Here is a 19,931-nt window from a genome sequence, read left to right on the forward strand (position 1 = left end):
TCTGTCTGTTGTCTGTCTGTTCTCTGTCGGTTCTCTGTCTGTTCTCTGTCTGTTCTTTGTCTGTTCTCTGTCTGTTCTCTGTCTGTTCTCTGTCTGTTCTCTGTCTGTTCTCTGTTTGTTCTCTGTCTGTTCTCTGTCTGTTCTCGGTCTGTTCTCTGTCTGTTCTCTGTCTGTTCTCTGTCAGCTATCTGTCTGTTCTTTGCATGTTCTCTGTATGTTCTCTATGTGTTCTCTGTCTGTTCTCTATCTGTTCTCTTTCTGTTCTCTATCTGTTCTCTGTCTCTTGTGTCCGCCCTATATCTGTCTGCTCTGACTAGTCTGTCTATTCTGTTTGTTCAGTGTGCTCTGTGTGTTTAGCAACCGCATAATAACGCTGCTACAATTCTGAACCACATGACCATATGCACAAAAAAGCTATGTTCATCATTGTGATTGCTCGCTCTCCATCCAACGAACCTTTTGTGCGACGATACCAGAAGGTGGGTTTTCAAACGGTTATCCTCCGATAACACTCAACCCTCCGCCTCCTTTTTTCCCACGCATCCAAGCTGGAAGCTGGAATGGGTACAAGTTTTGCTCCATGCGATTGTGAATTGCATTGGCCATGGTTCGTTGGTGGAACATCGACCACTAGTACGGTACTTGACTTTTCCAACGTTTCCATTTTTGACGTCATCTCGACGTCGGGAAAAGCATTTATTTCTAAACGCTGCCGACGGTGATGATTGACGATTGCTCGTCCACCCGAGCCTTGGTTTGGCGTGGAACAGTGGGAGAGGAATCTTCTCGTCGCCCCATTATGGCTGCTTGTGGAGGCGGCGGCGGCAGCCATGGAAGCCGTGGTTTTCGACGATGACACAGTGAAACGATTTGCCATGGTCATGTGAGGAGATGAGACTGGAGTTTGCACACATAATGTTGCGTACGTACATTTACACTTGTCTGGATAGGCCGCATGATTTATGATCACATCCTACGGATATTGATCATACTGCACGATGCGAAGAGGTATAGCTGATGTAAGGTCCAAAACAGCTTGAAACGAATGAGAAAACGAAGCTACCGGTCCAAGACCATCATAGAATGTCACCAGAATTCGAATATTACCCTGCTCAATAGAAAGGTGTACAGAAACGAATCTAGCTTGAGCTTGAGCTTGATTGACCGCCCGTGAATGCTACTCCAGTATCGCCAGCCCAACTACACTCACACAAGGAATCAATGAAATATCTGCCAGTGACCAAACAGGCATCATCAGTGTGTGAGTGGCACCTGCCACGTCAGGTCAATGTGGGTAAGGGGAAGGAAGTGATGATTGCAATCGTTTGTATCCACAGCAGACCGAATATACCTCTGCACCTGCACGAATGCATGCAGATGTTGGAGTGGTATTATACAAAGTAGGAGGGAAGGAACGGGCCGGGGATTTAACCCAGGACCTACTGCATACGAATCAGAAGTGGTAACCACTAGACATCCTTGGCCCGTCTTGAAAGGGATACAGAAAAGAATCTACCGCAAAAAAATCAAAGGCAGAACGTGAAGTCAGCTGTTAAGTATGGATCGGTACAATATGCGAAGATTTTACACAATACTCAATAGCACACGACACGGCATTTAATCACATCCTTGCTTAACTTAAGATGACGAGACTATCGCCTTCGATGGTTCACAATTGACTCAAACTACCTTTTTGCTGCTTCCCTTTTGCCACAATAACATGATTCGTTGGAAAGTTACTAACTAGAACTACCTTACGACCCGGCAATCCTATATCCGTGAAATCGATCTGAAGGATTCTCTCTCATTATTCCATAGTTTTTGCATACGCCAATTCCAAAAATAACCACTTCGTAATCATATCCGGTGCCTGGCATCCCAATCGCACTGCTGGTGCATAAATAAAAGTAGGTGGATTGACGTTTGTCCACACGAGGACTGGTGAGGAGCATAGGGATTCGCTCTGCCCTGACCAGATGCCCCCGTCCGACCTTGCCTCGATAATGTCAAGCAGAAACCCAAAAATAGTCACCTCTGGTTTGCATTGTTTGAGCCTCAGCTGGACAGACAGCTATTTATAAATAAAGCGCACGTAATTTGCAGCTGGAAGCGGATCCATCTGCTTTCCACCCTGATATGGATGGACGATAGACAAACGATTCTTCGAAACGCCTCGTCGTTCGATTGGCTCGGATAAATGTCAGCTGGGGTTTGAATGCATCAGCACGGGCAAGGGGATGGAAATATATCATCATTGCTAATAATACTTTCCAGTATACTGAAAATTTACTTTAGAAAAACTTCTAGAGTTACTTTTAAAACTCTCGAACAAGATATAAAGGCGTTTTAAAAGAAAAAAAAAAGAAAAAAATCTACGGAATATAGAAATACACAAACATCCGTTAGAACTAGGGATGTAGTACCGGTAGTACCGGTACCGAAAATCCCGGTATTACCGATCAATTTTTGGTACCGAAATACCGGTACTGACTGAGCCTTGGTACCGGTACTTTCGGTACTGGGAAATCTCTCCCGAAGTATTGAAATCCGGTCATTAGTATAGTTTATATGCAATAGAAATAAACGAAAACATGTAAATCCAAGTACTATGATAAACAAACGTTTCATACAATAAACCTTTCTGAAAATCCATGATAATCATAGCAATAATTTGTTCATTGAATGTCGAATGTTGGAAATGGATTTACTAGCTTTGAATTGATTTTGTTAGATTTTGGTTTCATGTTTTTCTTCAGTTTTTAAGAAGGAATAAGGGAAAAATCAGTTCGATACTCTTCTTTCTATACATAGTAGCTATCTATCTGATTTTGCTATATATAAGGTTGTTCCTGTTTTTTTAGACTGGTTAAGATACTGCCTGTGAAACTGGTCAGAAGCTTAACAATAGCTCTAAAAACAGTTTCATACAACTTCTTCTATATTTTTATCTATTTATATTTTTGTTCTATTTCTAATTTTATGGTTTGGTTTTATGTCATCCCTGAAAACCGGAATTCACAAAAGTCTGGTAAATGGCAGATTTTATTGTTCAAGATAGATAACTCTTCATTCCAGTGAAAAATTTTCCAGTACCGGTATTTTACCGGTATTACCGGTACTGTGAGCCTCAGTACCGAAATACCGGTACTCACCAAAAGTGGTCGGTACTGCGACCCCTAGTTAGAACTGAAGTATTTATATCCAAATCAATAAATATATTTGACGAAGCCCTAACAAAACGTGTGATGAAATCTTTCTTGGAAATTTCTAAAAGATTTCAAAAACTTACGAACAAAATTTTGATTTTTTTTTGCCAATTTGATATTTTTATAAATTTCAGCATTAGTATTCGTCAAATATTGGGCTAAAATTTCTTTACGATTTGCGTCAGAGTTAACCAGACGGGTTCTACCGAAACTTTTCCATTTATTGCCCTGTAAAATGTTCAATAATTGTTTAATAAAGACTTTATATATATAATAAGACTTAGTGTAACGACAACCAAACAAAAAATTACACCACGTGTTTTGCTAAAATCACTCTCAAGAATTTACTAGGAAACAACTCAGAAAGCTTCGTTCTGAAATCGACGATTGTTTTTTCAAATTGAACACTTCAACCATTCTGGAACAAATATCTGTACTGTTTCTTATGGTATAATAACGGCATTGTTTTCTCGATGAATACAACCCAAAATACGGAACACCAAATTCAGTATGACTGCATACTACGTTGAACATAGAAGTTCATTTCAAGCTTGCCAACCAAAACTTAACCAATATCGATTGACAATGCAGAGAATCACCTCAAATTACCAAAAGAACAAAAGAATCCAACCTAAAATCAACCTGAGCACACAGGACGAACGGAGCTGCAGACAGCGAACCAACGAAACCAAGCCATGAAAATCACTGCATCGGTTTTACCGGAATACACGCTCGTTCCGTCCTTCGTCGACGTCGACGACGACGCCAGTGGCAAAAAGCGAAACCACCACCCCAAAGTTAAAATCCCCACTTAGCCACCCTTTGCCACCCATCCCCCCTCCGGCTTTTTGTATCACATTTTCCTACATACCTACAGCCCTCGATTCCACCCAGAATCCCATACACACAGACACACCATACACGTACCCGACCGACTCTACATAAAACGCGTCATTGCGTCACGATTTTTTCCCAGAATGAAGAAATCGCGCGCTCTCATCGGGAAAACTCGGAACTCATTTCCCACCCCATGCCAATACGCGCCTTCTCTTGCTCTCACATTCTCTCGCAACACCGCTCTTCTCTCACGATGGCACGTTCTCTCCCATACTACACACAACCCGCTCTTTCTCTCTCGCTCACGAATTCGCACTATCCCTCATTCATTTCATCCACCCATCCCATCTCCTTCGAGATCCCCTTGGCGGTGGTAAAATTCATCGGAACTGAGACACTCTTCCGTTTCCTCCGTTCGCCACGCGCTGATTCTTCTTCAACCCCCTCCGTAGGCGTCGTCGTCGTCGTAATCTATCCCTAGTCCCAACAACGCCTTGTAGGGGCACACCAGAACCTCAACAACGCCGTTCACACAGTTCTTCTTCATTATAGTACAACGTGCCAGTAGTCGTCGTCACTCGAGTGATGCACTGACATAAGGACGCAGGAAGCGACCGACGACGACGTCGTGAAATTAACGAACGAACGAAACAGAAGCGCAAAATAGGCCATCCTGCCGCCGCCAGTAACCAACCGCTAAGCCGTGCCAACCGCCGTTGCAGACAAGATTCACAGGTTCGACACTGACTGCTGCAGATGAGTGCAGGCAGGCAGATTTATCGTCATCGTCGACGTCGACGCCGTATTCACCCCATCATCATCTGATTCTCGCTGCTGGCTACTCCATGTGATACGTTGGACGACTGGATTCGGGTGGGGTCAGGTTTCGCTTTTGGGGCAGAACTAAAGGGCGGTTGCAATTAGTTTCGAGAAAAAAAGAACAACGAGTGTGGAACGATTTCCTTGATGCTGTGCACAATCAATTGCGAGATTTTCATGATCTTTACGAGTTCCTTCGGGAATTCCTCCAGGAGAACCTCCAGTGATTCTTCCCGTTTCTCCGAGAATTCTTCCAGGAGTTCCTCCAGAAATTCTTCCAGTAGTTCGTCCGGGAATTCTTATAGAGGTTCCTACGCTAATTCCTCTGGGAATTCTTCCAGAAGTTTCTCCGCGAATTCCTACAGTAATTCCTTTAGGAATTCTTTCGGGAGTTCCTCCGGGAATTCTTCTAGGACTTCCTCCGGGAAATCCTCCAGAAGATCCTCCGGGAATTCTTCCAGTAGTTTATCAGAGAATTCTTCCCGGAGTTCGTCCAGGAATATTCCCAGGATTTCATCCGGCAATTGTTTCAGGAGTTCCTCCAGAGATTTTTTTCAAGAGTTCCCCTTCCTTTTTCAGGGAGTTCTTCCGGGAATTCTTCAAGGAGTTCCTCCGAAATTTTTTCCAGTAGTTCGTCCGGGAATCCTTAAAGAGGTTCCAACGCTCATTCCTCTGAGAATTGTTCCAGAAGTTTCTCCGCGAATTCCTACAGTAATTCCTTTAAGAATTCTTTCAGTAGTTCCTCCGCAATTCTTCCAGTAGTTTCTCAGAGAATTCTTCCAGGAGTTCGTCCAGGAATATTCCCAGGATTTCATCCGGCAATTGTTTTAGGAATTCCTCCAGAGATTCTTTCAAGAGTTCCTCTTCCTCCTTCCAGGAGTTCTTCCGGGAATTCTTCAAGGAGTTCCTCCGGGAATTCCTCCAGCAGATCCTCCGGGGATTCTTCCAGGAATTCCTCCAGGGATTCTTTCAAGAGTTTCTCTTGAATTCTCCGGGAATTCTTCCAAGTGTTGCTCCGGGAATTCTGCCAAGTATTCCTCCGAGAATTCTTCTAGGCGCTCCTCCCAGGAGTTCATCCGGGAATTATTCCGGAAGTTCCTCCGGGAATTTTTCAGGAGTTCCTCCGAGAAATCTTCTAGGAGTTCCTCCGGGAATTGCTCCAGGAGATCCTCCGGGAATTCTTCCAGGAGTTCCTCCAGAGATTCTTTCAAGAGTTCGTCTGGGAATTCTTACAGGAGTTCCTCCGCTAATTCCTCTGGAAATTGTTCCAAGAGTTCCTCCGCGAATTCCTCCAGGATCTCCTTTGGAAGTTCTTTTAGGAGTTCCTCTGCAAATTCCTTCAGTAGTTCTTTTAAGAATTCTTCCAGGAGTTCCTTCGGGAATTCTTACAAGTGTTCCTCCGAGAATTCTTCTAGGAACTCCTCCGTAAATATTCCCAGAAGGTCAACCGGGAATAATGCCCTCCGGAAGTTCCTCCGAGAATTTTTCAGGAGTTCCTCCGGGAATTCTTCTAGGAGTTCCTCCGGGGATTCCACCAGGAGATCCTCCGGGATTCTTCCAGTAATTTCTCCTAGAATTTTTCCAGGAGTTCGTCCGGGAATACCTCCAGGATTTCCTCCGACAATTCTTTCAATGAGTTCCCTCAAAGATTCTTTCAAGAGTTCCTCTGGAAATTCTTACAGGAGTTCCTCCAAGAATTTGTCCAAGAGTTCCACTGCGAATTCTAACAGGAGTTCCTCTGGGAATTCATCTAGGAGTTCCCACGCGAATTACTTCAGAAGTTTTTCCGGGGATTCTTTCGGGCGTTCCTCCAGGAGTTCTTTTAGCAGTTGCTCCTGGAATTCCTCCGGGAGATCCTCCGGGGATTCTTCCAGATTCTCCGAGAATTCTTCCAGGAGTTCCTCCGGGAATTCTTCCAATAGTTCGTTCGGGAATTCTTCTAGAAGTTCCTCCTCTAATTTCTCTGGGAATTGTTCCAGGAGTTTTTCCACGCATTTCTCCAGTAGTCCCTTTATGAATTCTTTCAGGAGTTCCTCCGGGTATTCTACCAAGTGTTGCTCCGGGAATTTTCCCAAGTGTTCCTCCGAGAATTCTTCTGGAAACTCCTCCGTAAGTACTCCCAGAAGTTTCTTCTGGAATTTTTCTAGGAGATCCTTAGGGAATTCTTCTGGGAATTCCTCCGGGAATTCCTCCAGGGATTCTTCCAGTAGTTTCTCCGAGAATTCTTCTAGGAGCTCATCCACCAATACTTCCATGATTCTTTCAAGAGTTTCTCTGGGAATCCTTATAGGAATTCCTCCCAGAATTCGCCCACGAGTTCCTCTAAGAATTCTTCTAAGAGGTCCTTTAGGAATTCCTCCAGGAGATCCTCCGGGATCATTCCAGGAGTTCATCTGGGAATACTTCCAGGATTTCCTCCGGCAACTCTTCCAGGAGTTCCTCCAGAGATTCTTTCAAGAGTTCCTCCCTGGGTTTCCTAAAAGTTCCTCTCAGAATTTGTCCAAAAGTTCCTCCACGAATTCTTCCTGGAGTTCCTCTGGGCATTCATCTAGGAGTTCCCCAGCGATTTACTCCAGGAGTTGCTCTGGGGATTCTTCTAGGAGTTCCTCCAAGAATCCTTTTAGGAGTTTCTCCGAGAATTCTTCCAGGAGATCCTCCAGGTATTCTTCCAGTAGTTTCTCCGAGAATTCTTCTAAGAGTATCTCTGGAAATTTTTCAGGAAGCTCTTCCGGGAATTCTTCCGGGAGTTTCTCCAGAAAGTCCGGATTTTTTTTTTAAGAATTCCCGGACGAACTTCTGGAAGAACTTCCGGAAAAATTTCTGAATTCTGGAAGAATCCCCGAAGGAACTTTTGTAATAATCTCCGAAAAAAAAACTTCTGGAAGAATTCCGAGGGAACTTCTGGAAAAATTCCTGGAAGAACATCTGGAAGAATTCCCGGAGGAACTTCTGAATGAATTCAAGGAGGAACTGCTGGAGGAATTCCCGGTGGAACTTCTTTAAAAAAATCCCAACAGGAACTCGAGGAAAAATCCTCGAAAGAATTCTTCAAAAGGGATTCTTGAAGAAAATCTCTAGGTAAAACTCCCGAAAATAATCCTCAATCCAAACTCTGTAACAGAAATTTCCCAGAAAACTAATATGGAGAAAAACCAGCAAAAGGAACTGCTCGAGATAAATTTTCAGATAAAATTTCTGGAAAAAAAAAAGCCATGGAAATAAAACTTTGGAGAAAAAACTCCTTAGGAGAAAGTTCCGCGAACAAATTGCCGATAGCTCCTGTAGAAGCATTGCTAGAAAGGTCTAGAAAGGTCCGTCGTATGAGTCCCGGTGCTTGCTTATCAATTTAGAAACTCTTAAGAAGAGAAGGGAAATTGCTTGTATAGCTCATGTAAATGTAAATGTACATGTAAATCGGAAGACATATTAGCGAGCCTAAATTTGTGTCCTCCAATTTGCTCTTTTAGAGCACGTTACATATTTCAGCTAAAAATCGGTACGAGCTTCATATGCTATAAACGGACCAATGAGCTCAATAATGAATATTTATAACAAATAGTGCTTTGACTATGTCAAGACCACTACTAAGAAAGGTATATCTAACGACACATAAAAGACTATTTAACTATCAATATTAATACCTGATAATTTATACAACAAACGTGTTGTCTACAATGGTTGACTAAATAAATAAATAAATAAGAAATATTATCTTATAAAAAAACTAATCAAGAAACTCTTTATTAGCAGACTCCCAGACGGAAGCTTCAAAAAATCCAAAGGATGAGCAACCGAAGGCAGCCAAACATTATACATATTGAGTATTCGATAATTTCAACAGCCTAATCAAAATCACATTGCTTTGGGGATTTTCAACTTGTGGATAACTGGAAAGTATAATTTTTCTTGTTAATTTTACAACATTCGTTTACTTTTAGCAAGATCGTGGGCCAAACAATAATTAGGAAGGAAGAGGTGATCACTTTCTATTCTCCTTCCATGCTGTGAACTGTGGTGGAAGGCACAGCAAATCGCTTCTCAGTGAAAATTAGAGATATTGGTACATCTAGAGGAATTTCTATACCTGGAGAAGTTCCACATGTATCCTAGAAGAATTGCCGATGAAACTTCAGAAAGAGCGACAGTTGAAACTCCTGGAAGAATTCACGGCGGAGCTCCTAGTGAAACTCATGAAGAAACTTTCTGTGAAGTTCCGGTGAAACTCATACAAGAACTCTTGTAAGAATCATCAGTGGAACTTTATTACGGAAACTTATTTCCGTGTACACACTTTTCATATTTCATATTTATACTACAGAACAAACGAACTATCTTATTCGTTTACATCACTCACAGTACGAACAAAATCTGTGAATTTATGACGAACTGAATGTAACAAATTGACCTCCATCGTGTTCGACAGAAACTATGTGTGATCTTAAAATTACACTGCTGATTGATGAGAAAAGTGCAAATTATAGCTCCGACTTTTCAGAGAAACTTAAAAAAAACGACACGAGAATCGATCTAAGATCTTCCGAGTGAGAGTCCACGCACAACCCCTCTAAGCTGATAAACATCCTCCAATATAAACGAACAAACTGTTGTACCGCTTCGGCTTCTGAGAGAGAGAGAGCCGTCTCCGCAACGAGGCAAACGAAATCACATTCCGATTGGCTGACGACTGAGCGTGACTGTCCTCGTTTACGTTACTGCATGTAAATTTCAAGCGAATATGTCTGAAAACCTGTAAACAAGACGCATGATTGGTCGATTTCTTAGCGAACTGTATCATCTCACGACAAATGGCAGTAATTTTCAAGTTTCTGCTATAATTTTCAGTCGATCTTACATGTTGTTTAATTATCTTCATTTCTTTCTGTGCTTGAGAAACATTCCCAAGTAACATTGTTTAGTCAAATGGACGAGAAAAAGTACTTAGAACCATCATAGAACCAAAATAAAACGCATAAGGCTTTATGATGGTTTCAAAAACCTCTACAAGACTAATTAGCCATCAAAATGTTACTTGGGTTGTTTGAAAATAAAATAACATTTCCATGCCCAATTCATACGGTTGAAGATACAAACTAGTATCGATTATAAAGGTCAATTACTAAAAACTCTAGATTTTTAGCTTAAACTTGAAAGACCGCCCGTAGATGCTACTCCAGTATCGCCAGACCAGCTACACTCAGGTATCTTCAGTGTGCTAGCGTTGGTGATCTGCTAAAGGTTGGATAACACTTACATACAGGAATAAAGTATATTTACTCCATTGAAGTCCATAGCCTGTCCTCAGCAATTCCTACTTCTATCTACCTTTGGAACACGTCGATCTACAAGCAACCTTATAGAAGATCGGATAATAAACCCCGGAGTGTTCTTTGATCATTGGCTGACAGGGAAGAACGAAGTTTCTGCAAAACTAAGCGTCTGTTCTCGATGTCAGGAATGGCTCACAACAGCGTATGTTAACCGTGACCACGTTAGGTGCTGTAGGTAGATTGACGCCTGAGTGCAAGTGAAGGACTCCAAGCTCAACTTGCAACATAGTCCGTTGGATAGTTAGGAAACTGGTTTGGTGAGCAGCACTGCAAGTTACGCATCCAAAACAATTTCAACGGAAGTCAGCAAACAGAGTGATACGAATCGAGACCAATGGCAACGAATCCAGCGACGATAAAGGACTTGCCATTGCATCAATGAAAGCTCAGTATGTGGAGCCGTCGATCTTTCTAGTTTGTTGGGAACACTAGCATATCCGTGATCTACTGAAGAATTTGGAATCGGAGCGCTGAAGGAGGTGCGTTTGAAAACGATGGGCACGATAAATGCTAGGCAATACGTAATTCAGATCCCTTTAAGGACAGACTTGTTAGAATCCCAAAATGGCCACCACAATGGCCGACTTTGCCACCTACTCACGATTTTGAGCGCACAAATCTCTTCATAAACCAAATCAGCGCACCTGAGCTTCTTATTTTAAAACTTATTACAAGTGAGCAAGAACAGAATAATGATATGCACTATTGATTGAAACTTGCTTCTTGAGATTTGTGCTTCTGAAGTTTTGATGCACTGTTGGAGCGGGATTTCAAGACGTTTGTCCTTAAGATCACTAGCCTCTTCCCAGTAACTCCTATCCCTATCTCCCCGTGCTACCGGTCGAAAACTGGAAGCAGCCGACACGACCATAGGGTACGCAGAAAAGAGTCGACGAAACGAATCGTTGGACGAGGAGTGCAAAGCGATTTTGGAGGCGAAGAACGCAGCGAATCCAAGGAATCCAGAAGAACGTGGAACGTTATAAACAGCAGCAAAACAGAAGACCCACTTTTTTCCTGAAAAAAAAAAATGCTACTTAGGAGACGCGAAGAGCGAGGAAATGGAACTACAGTACCGTTGCCCAGGAAAACGAGCTCAGAAAATCTGCAGAAATTAAAATGGGAGCCACCGCTTCCCATGACAAAACGCACTATCAAGTCCCACGAAGTTCAGATAAAGTTCCGTATGGAACTTTCTGCCTACTCAAAGGCTTTAAATGAGCCTTGCTGGAATGTCACATATAAGTTGCTTAAGAGGCTCATTGTTAGCCTCTTAAGCAGCTTGAACCTTATTGGTATGTACTTTCATCAGAAGCTGCTTAACAGGCTATCCGATTTCCTCATGTGAACAGTTCAGTTATCTTCAAGTTACTTAAAAATGATACTGAGACCCTTTAACACGTAGCTAAGCAAATAAAGTGCCCTAAGAGAGCTTCTGGTTACTTGGGTAGGTGATCGAAAGCTGATAGTAGCATTCCTATCAGCAGCTCAATAACGAAAAGAAAGAAATGCTCCATTTCAAGCACTGAGGGAAGTTAAGGTGTCATTCACCAGCTCAAACCCAAAAGCAGCTGATAAGGATGGTATCGCAGCCGAACTCATCAAGATGGACCAAGAAAAAAGATAGTTAGGATCTGGAAAACCGAACAATTATCTTCCGTCGTCTGTCACATAAAACGAATGGATTCGTCGAAAACTTTCAAGCTGGCTTCATCGACGGACGAAAACCTTAGAGTAATCTGTACCTTAATGTATGAAACTAACAAATAATGCCTTTTGTGTGTAAATAGGTACCTGAGCTATCTATCAAATACTTCTATGTTTTAGCGAATTCCCCGTTTTCATAGGGAAATTCCCATAATTCGTGTATTTATACATTTTAAGGTTATCTACAGCATTTCAAACTAGTGTCTAACTAGTTTATCAAACTTAAATATTTGAACCATACGAATGAGACATAAAGTTCTATCATTTATTGGATCACATTGAACAAACCCATTTAGAATATTGTTTACAGTGGAAATAAATTTGTCTAGTTCGCAAAGCCGAGCAAAAGCCGTCGAAACAGAATGAGAAAATTAATAAAATTGTAGCATTCTCAAATGACAAGAATCCAATAGCATTTTTTTCTATTCCGCAGATATAGAAATGTTATAATAATATCACAGATGTGCAAATAAAGCCGACTGCGACTAGTCAGTTGAACGACAAACGTATACTTTAGTCTGAACGAAATCGGGATCGATATTCTAATTTTCGGCAGTCAATAAAGCTACTACGTTACAGAATACTCAGAAGTACAGCAGCGGTGGTCCTTCCAAGTATCAGTCATGGGAAACATGTGAAAAGCTCAATAAACGCCATAGTCCTAACACGACCAAGCCAATTCATAGCTTCAAATAAATTCTACGAAACAGATGTTGTGATTGATTTGTTCGAAAGAACAGTTTCGTGTCAAAGCTACAGCTTGTGTAAAGTTATTAAAAAGTTTCGATGCTATAGCACCGACGAACCGACGTGACAGTGGTGATTCAAAAGTGTCCCCCCTAAATTTAACGGTCTACCAGCAAAGCGAGCGAACGCTTCTGTCAAATCAGCACAGGCGCGAACCTTTTCCTATATGAATACACGGGGGTTTGGAGTCAAGCTATCAAAACAACGCGAACCGCTATAGAGGAGGCGGTAGTGTTCAGCTATTTTTCATCATGGCGTCGGGGACAACAAATTTGAATTTATTTGTTCTAGCTGTCACGTCGGTTCGTCGGTGGCTATAGTGTTCCTCTACAACAAAATGTTTGGTAACAACAAAGTTCTACTCTGTTGTCTACTCACAAATGAGACAATAGTTAAGAAATATGCATTTTTTGTCAAGTTTGTTGAAGATCTTTTTTTTACGATACTTAGTGAAACTTATGCGCCATAAGACATTACGGAGCCGAATTTATACAATTTGCTACAACTGGAACGTTATATTGAAGTTGAAATTGGAAGTTTTTGCCAAAAAGAGGGAGAATAAATCAAAATTTCAGAGATTTAGTTGGGACTCAAACATGTAAAGCCTGTATCCGCAATAATCGGGACACAGAAATATAGCTGAAACTCTGCAATAGATAAATTAAAATTGCTCAAATTTGGCCTGATAATATCTTAAGATATGTTCATTTCACCTGCAAAATTTCATGTGAATCGGTGCAGTACTTTTTGTTGTAGCAATGAAACAGTTGAACGCACGCAATTGAATTTTGTACAGCCCTGGGTTTAGCTTGTCAGCACTGTAACTTTTGAATTTGATAAAGGAAATGGCTGAAACTTTGAACATAAACCTCTCAATCTACTTTACTTGCATAGGCAAAATTAAAAAAAAAAAATCGAAGCACTATTAACAATTTTATAGTCGAAACATTTAATGGGTCTGACCTTGATTTTAGCCCCTCAGACAACAATTAGCCAGCACCCCTTATTGTTTCGATTATATTGTTGAAAGTACTACACCAATAATCATCAAATTTTGCAGGCATAACACACACATAATCAACTACCTTCTGTGAAAATTTCATGAAAATTGGCAGAGACATTCAAAAGTTATGAATGGGCAAACATCGCACATTAAAAACATGAAACATGTTCACTAACGCTAACCCCTATCAACAGCAGTAACTTTGAATCCAATTGATGAAAGTTGATGAAATTTTGCAAGAAAGTGTCTCTATAAGTATCGTAACTGCTTCCGAAATTTCATAATTATCCTTACAGAAGTTTGAATTGTAGCGTAAAAAAATCACTTGTTATGCGAATGAAAATTGATCATGATTGTACAAAATCATAAAAGCCACGTCTGTTTGTTTCTCATCCACAGTTAAAAGTAATGCATCGATTTTTATGAAATTTTGCACAAACAATAAACACACATTGAAAAGTTCTTAGTTAATTTTTGGCCAATTTTTATCGATTCAGTACAGAGTTACTGCCGTTCTTATGTGTCCCGATTATTGCGGATACAGGCTTTATACCACAATCCTTTCAAAATTGTTGTCAGAGCGTATTTTAACTTATCACTTGGTGCCACCTATTTCACGCACACCGAAATTTCTCGGTCTTCTACAAATCAATTCAGCTGAATCTGCTATGATGAGCTTATTTTCAGGGATTAAATACACGAAACAAGCTTTATTGAATGTAGAACAACCAAGAAATTGCAGCGGAGGTAAAGTGGTTATAGGAGTTCTGACATCCATTGGGTAGGGATGAAAATATTGAAAATAACGTTTGCTAGCATAATAAGCATGGTTGTAACCAGTGCTGAAAATGTCATTTCGACATATCTAAATTCAACCTCCTACAGCTCATTTTAGAAGCTTATCCTGAAAATATGGTATATGGAAAGCTCGTGCGGCTAGACCAGTTCTACTAGAAGAGAGAACTTACTAGAAAAACCTCTTTTTTTTCGAATATTTTAAGTAAATGTCACGGACTACTTTCGAAAAATGCCAATTGATATTCGCCATGAATTAGCTGACATATTCGAAAAAGAGCGGTTTTTCCGTGACTTCCTTGTAGAACTAGTCTAGCTGCCCAAGTATTTCGAATACCATATTCTCAGTCTCAGCTAAAGCTTCTAAAATAAGCTGTAGGTGGTTGAATTTAGATATATTGTAATGACATTTTCAGCATTGGTTGTAACACTGATTTCTGTCGAAGAATATGAACCGTGGCTACTAAGTTGATTTTAATCAAAATAGAATCAGATGCATTTACACATGCATAGACAAGTTCGCTTAAATCAGATAGGGGAACTTACGTATTTTCAGCCGTTTTGTTCTCTCCGTCATGAGGGATTTTTGAAACCTATTGAACTCAAAAGTGGCCACAAAGCATTCGAAGCTGAATTATACGACCAAGTTTCAGGCAATTTGGCTGATAAAAACCTCTCATGACGAAGAGAACCAACCTGTGGATAATACACTTAGTCGCCCTACGTAGATGAATTGTTTCCAACGAGATAAACTAAAAAGAAGTAACAAAACGCTCATTTCGTACAGCACAGTAAGTTCAGAGACACCATACCTACATATCAAACTCATGAGCTGCTCAGCCGAAATCGATTTGACATTTAATTATTACCCATCGTACCTAGCACAGAGCGCAGCAATACACGTAGATACGTAACCGGAACGAAACAACAAAGTTCAAAAAACAAAAACGTTCTCCTAATATGTACCGAAGAAATCACATCGAGGAAGGACACATTGATCAACTGAAACCGTATACAATATAATGAAGACACGTAGAGAGTGAGGTAGGGGGTTGGGGTTGGTTGGATTTCGGGGGATTTTCAGGGATTTTGTCGGAGGAGGAAATACGTGACACTAGAGAAATGATCTCACGAAAAGAAAAAAGAAATCAAACAGGGGACAAACGAAACCAAAAACTTATGACAATTCAGCAACCAGTGATGGTGCCAAAGATTGAGAGAATGTAAAAAATGGATACATACCGCTTGTAACGCTGCTAATCTGTCCTTCGTCATTTTGGATGCTCCTGTGGGGTCTCCCGGGGGACACTAGCAAATTTGATCACTCAACTTGAATTTTGGGTTTTTCTTATTTTCGGAATCCTGGCCGCCTCGCTGCAGGCCTCTGCCGCCGAATCTACTTTGCTTCCTGGTACTAGGCTTCGGTAGGAAAAGAAGGTACGCACACTCACACCGGGATTTTCACAGGCGGGCACGGTTTCCGGATTGCTCTTCCTGCCAGCTCGCACACTTTACTACTGAGGGCAGATGGCCGTGCTGCCGCCTCTCAAGAACCGGGCTTCTTTTCCAGCGAGACCCAACGATCCATTCACACCGGAAATCCCATCTGTAACACTCGGCAGCAACCACTTTTTGCAGAACTCGTTTCTCCGGATACAGTTCCGGACAGTATTTCCGGCGGAGTATATCGTTCCACTTGTGTCTGCGGCCACAATTTGTTCCAATTTGCACAATGTAGCACTACAGATCTAGAGGACGTGCACCACCTATAGATTCAACACTTTTTTCATCTGTCAAAAGAGGGAAAAATCAATCACTGAACGATGTTCCGCCTCCGTCGAGGGCAGAAAAACTTCCAGCTGCTTCCGGTTGTCGATTTTGATACACTTCACACCGTCGCGGAACTTCGCTCTTCGTTGAAATCAACCGCCCAGAGCTGCTTCGAGGTCCCCGCAAGCACCAGTGCCCAAAATCCTGCTCGGTCCGGACCGAATTCAGGAAGTTTTTCGGTTCCTACAATAAGCTTCACACTGGCCACAACTCTCCAGCGACTTGCGAGTGGAGTGTATGAAAATCGATATCTTCACGCGACGTCGTTATGCAGCAGTAGGTAGTGTGGTCCACTCCAACACGGAGACATCGCCGCTCGACTTGGACTCGGGGAGCAGCTATGCTCTTTTCTCTCGATGCGGGCGCGATTTCTCACAGAACACACATACGCACGCACATACACACAGGCATACGCTTCTGAACAGAGCACAGGCACACGAGAGCGACTTGCGCGTATCAGTTGAGACTTCCATTCACAACAGCACGACGGCGGCGACGGCGAAGCTTCTCTGTCCATTGCCAGCGGAAAATCAACACTCTGTGAATGCCGCCAGTTATGGGTCGCCTGCATGAACCCATTCCGGGACTATTAAATTAACACCTGGCTTAGCATACGTGTAGTGTTTGCCTCTTTTGTAGACGGTTCTGGTGTTTCAGCCCTTTTTTAAAGCTATTCGTGAGCTGTTTTTAAGCTCATGAAGAACCGTCATGTTTTCGAAATTTTGGAAGTTCAAAACTTGGTTGAAATGTATGGGAATTTCTATTAACAGCATTAACAAGGGGCTGTCCATTAATTACGTAAGGGTTTATGGAGGTAGAGGGGGTTTGAGATATCTTACGTGCCATACAAAAATATTTAGGTTCTTATACAAAAAATCTTATAAGGGGGGGAGGGGGTGTCGAAAATTCGCAAAAATCCCATTACGTAATTAAAGAACAGCCCCCAACTATGCTGCACACGGCAGTGTACGAAAGTAACAAATCTACATTATTCGAGATCGGTGAAGCAACAGATTTAGATATTGATCGTGTGAACCGAAAAAGCCAAAATATAGTGCTACCACCGTGCTACTCCAACCTTAGGAGCACATTGCTGCCCCGAATTGAAAGACACTGATACGATAAATGCTTCCAGTGAGTTAGGTATGGTCTTGTACCATTTGGGCAGGTGTACCTATTTTGGGCACTTGCCGCTATAACTAAGTCAATTTCAAACCGATTGAATGAATGCACTACATCCATTTTACATTGTTTTAGTAATCTGTGTTGAAAAATATTTGGTTTATGAGGAATAAACTGAACTCAGATAAGATTGGGCAAATTGCTTAAAAGTTGGGTATGACAGAAAAATCCACGCCAACAGATAATACAGATAAAAAAAAGATGCACTTAGCAATTAATTCAGAAACTTCAAAATTTCACCAATTTTTAAACGGTTTGCTTAAGTTTCCGCCAATTAAATTTATTTTGACATGAGTTTCATCATTTTTAGGGTAATATATGGCGAGTTTATTTTTCATGGTTAATATAATAGGTAATTTTTTTCCTAAACTACAAAAACTATCTGTAAGCAATAATGAATGCTATTGATCTACAATACAACAATAATTCAGCTTGCAGACATACAGAAATGTACTTTTTTGAACTTTTTTTATGAGTTTTGGTCGACTAATGCAAAGAAATGCACATGTTGTGAAGATTATTAAGGATTATTTGATCTTGTACGACTTTTCGAACCCTCTAAGCAGAATACCCTCTTTGAATGAGTGTAAACAGTTTCGTACCTTTTAGTTCCGCCCTAATTGCTTATCCTTTGGCAGATACGCGCATTTAGACTACCACTTGTAATCTTCCTCAGTGTCAGTTATCCAGTTGATATTATTTGATCACTCAAAACACTCTCACGTTTGTGTATGACAATGATCACCTCCATCTGTGTGTACTAAAGCTTGCTGGAAGTATATTCTATCATTTGATAATTATAAAATTTCAATGCATTGTAAGTGATACAAATGGGTGTACAATCATAATGTTAACTTTTAACATCAAATTCCCCTGTCGCTACAATACACCCATTCTCTGCTATTCTGCTATTATCAACGCATCCCCTGGCTTTCGCCCATCTGCGTTGTCTTTTCACTAGGCAATACGTCTACCAATTGATGTTTATGGGCTTGCCGGACCAAGTCATGTAGCTAAGCCAAACACCCCCCCTACAACTGTTGGGTAGGCATCATTGTCCCGCCCACTGGTCTTTTACAGCTAGTTGTAGGGGCATGTGTGCGTGTAAGTATTGGTGTATGTGTGTTAGTGTTGGTGTATTGTAGGCGCCAACTCGTTCTAATCCACTCTGATTGCTAACACCCTATTGAACCATTACCCTTAAATCTGGCAATCTATGAAATAGAATGAGTCAAGCGCCTGTACATAACAGTCAGTTAAATCAAACAAGGAATATTAGTATTAAAGCGAAGATACAACGAAGCAACGCCCCGAATCTCGAGAGCACAAACCCCAAGAACCAAATGACAGGCAGCGCCGACAAGTCAATCAACTGGCCACCACCAGTGATTAACCAATCGAGCAAACCCTCCAGCACAAACCGTCATCAGCTCTCTCGACCTGCGCCCAACAAATCCGAGGCACAGCCCAGCCATAGCTTCATCTTAAAACCAAAATCTAGATTGCAGAGCACAATACTTCCTAAGTAACCGCGCAGCTCGGGCCGCAAATCCCACACAACACGTCACAAATAAGCCAAACACTACCCCGTCCGTACAACCGAAACCGATCTAGGGTAGAGAAGGCTCTCTTTCCACTCCAACCCGGACTCAACTGCACCCACAGGGTAGCGCACCCCACACACACTGCACTCATGCATCCATCACGACCCGAGCCGCATGGTCACCTGGGTTGCTTCTATCTGCAGTTTGAGCGTGGAATAAATGAGATTCTAAAGCTGAAGAAATCGTCACCAACACAACCGTCAACAATGAGCACTAGACTGGCCCAAATTCAAAAATGTCGAAAAATTCCACGGGGCACCCTCTAAAGATTCAGCTCAATCGGTTGAAAACTGAGCTGGCGCAAATGAGTTGAAGGTTTGTATGGGATATTCAGTCCAAATATATGGGAAATTGGATGACCTCCAGTCTCTCATACAGCACGCCGGTATGGCGAGTTCGATTTGGCTCAGAATTGAAAGAATAGTAGTTGATACCCTAATGAACAACTTTGTAGAAGACCATATCATGATTAAACTTAATTTAGTTGCGGTTTTAGCCAAAGATACCAGGATGAGGACATCTTCCCCCGTTTACTCTCGGTTGTTATATACAGCACGTGTTGATCGGCCGTAGCTTGCGCGCTACATCATAGGCAGCTATGTAATTCTTCATTGTCTCGATACTCACTCACATGCGTGAGCAATGAAAATGAAGGACAACATAGCCGCCTATGATTTAGTGGGCAAATTTCGAACGGCAAACACGTGCTGCATGTAACAACCGAGAGTAAACGGAGGAAGATGTCCTCATCCTGGTTTCGTTGGCTAAAACCGCAACTAAATTAAGTTTAATCATGATATGGTCTTCTACAAAGTTGTTCATTAGGGTATCAACTACTATTCTTTCAATTCTGAGCCAAATCTAACTCGCCATA

The 19,931-nt window shown here is 41.6% G+C and overlaps 1 protein-coding gene across 8 annotated transcripts in view; it reads right to left on the reverse strand.

Annotated features, from left to right (window-relative positions):
• The window catches only part of LOC109409257 (syntaxin-1A), a 298,425-nt gene that overhangs the window by 259,091 nt on the left and 19,403 nt on the right, over nucleotides 1-19,931 (reverse strand). For 7 of the 8 annotated variants that reach the window (XR_009998103.1, XR_009998102.1, XR_009998104.1 and 4 more), the window contains exon 2: nucleotides 15,684-16,231. Coding sequence is in view for 4 of the 8 variants with exons in the window: in XM_062854413.1 (XP_062710397.1) it covers nucleotides 15,684-15,716 (33 nt within the window). In the remaining 4 variants the exon portion in view is untranslated. Of the gene's footprint in view, nucleotides 1-15,683; nucleotides 16,232-16,458; nucleotides 16,669-19,931 lie in introns of those variants that run through there. The other variant, XR_009998105.1, reaches the window with a different exon arrangement.

The sequence above is a fragment of the Aedes albopictus genome, chromosome 2, assembly GCF_035046485.1.
Source record: "Aedes albopictus strain Foshan chromosome 2, AalbF5, whole genome shotgun sequence".
NCBI lineage: Eukaryota > Metazoa > Arthropoda > Insecta > Diptera > Culicidae > Aedes > Aedes albopictus.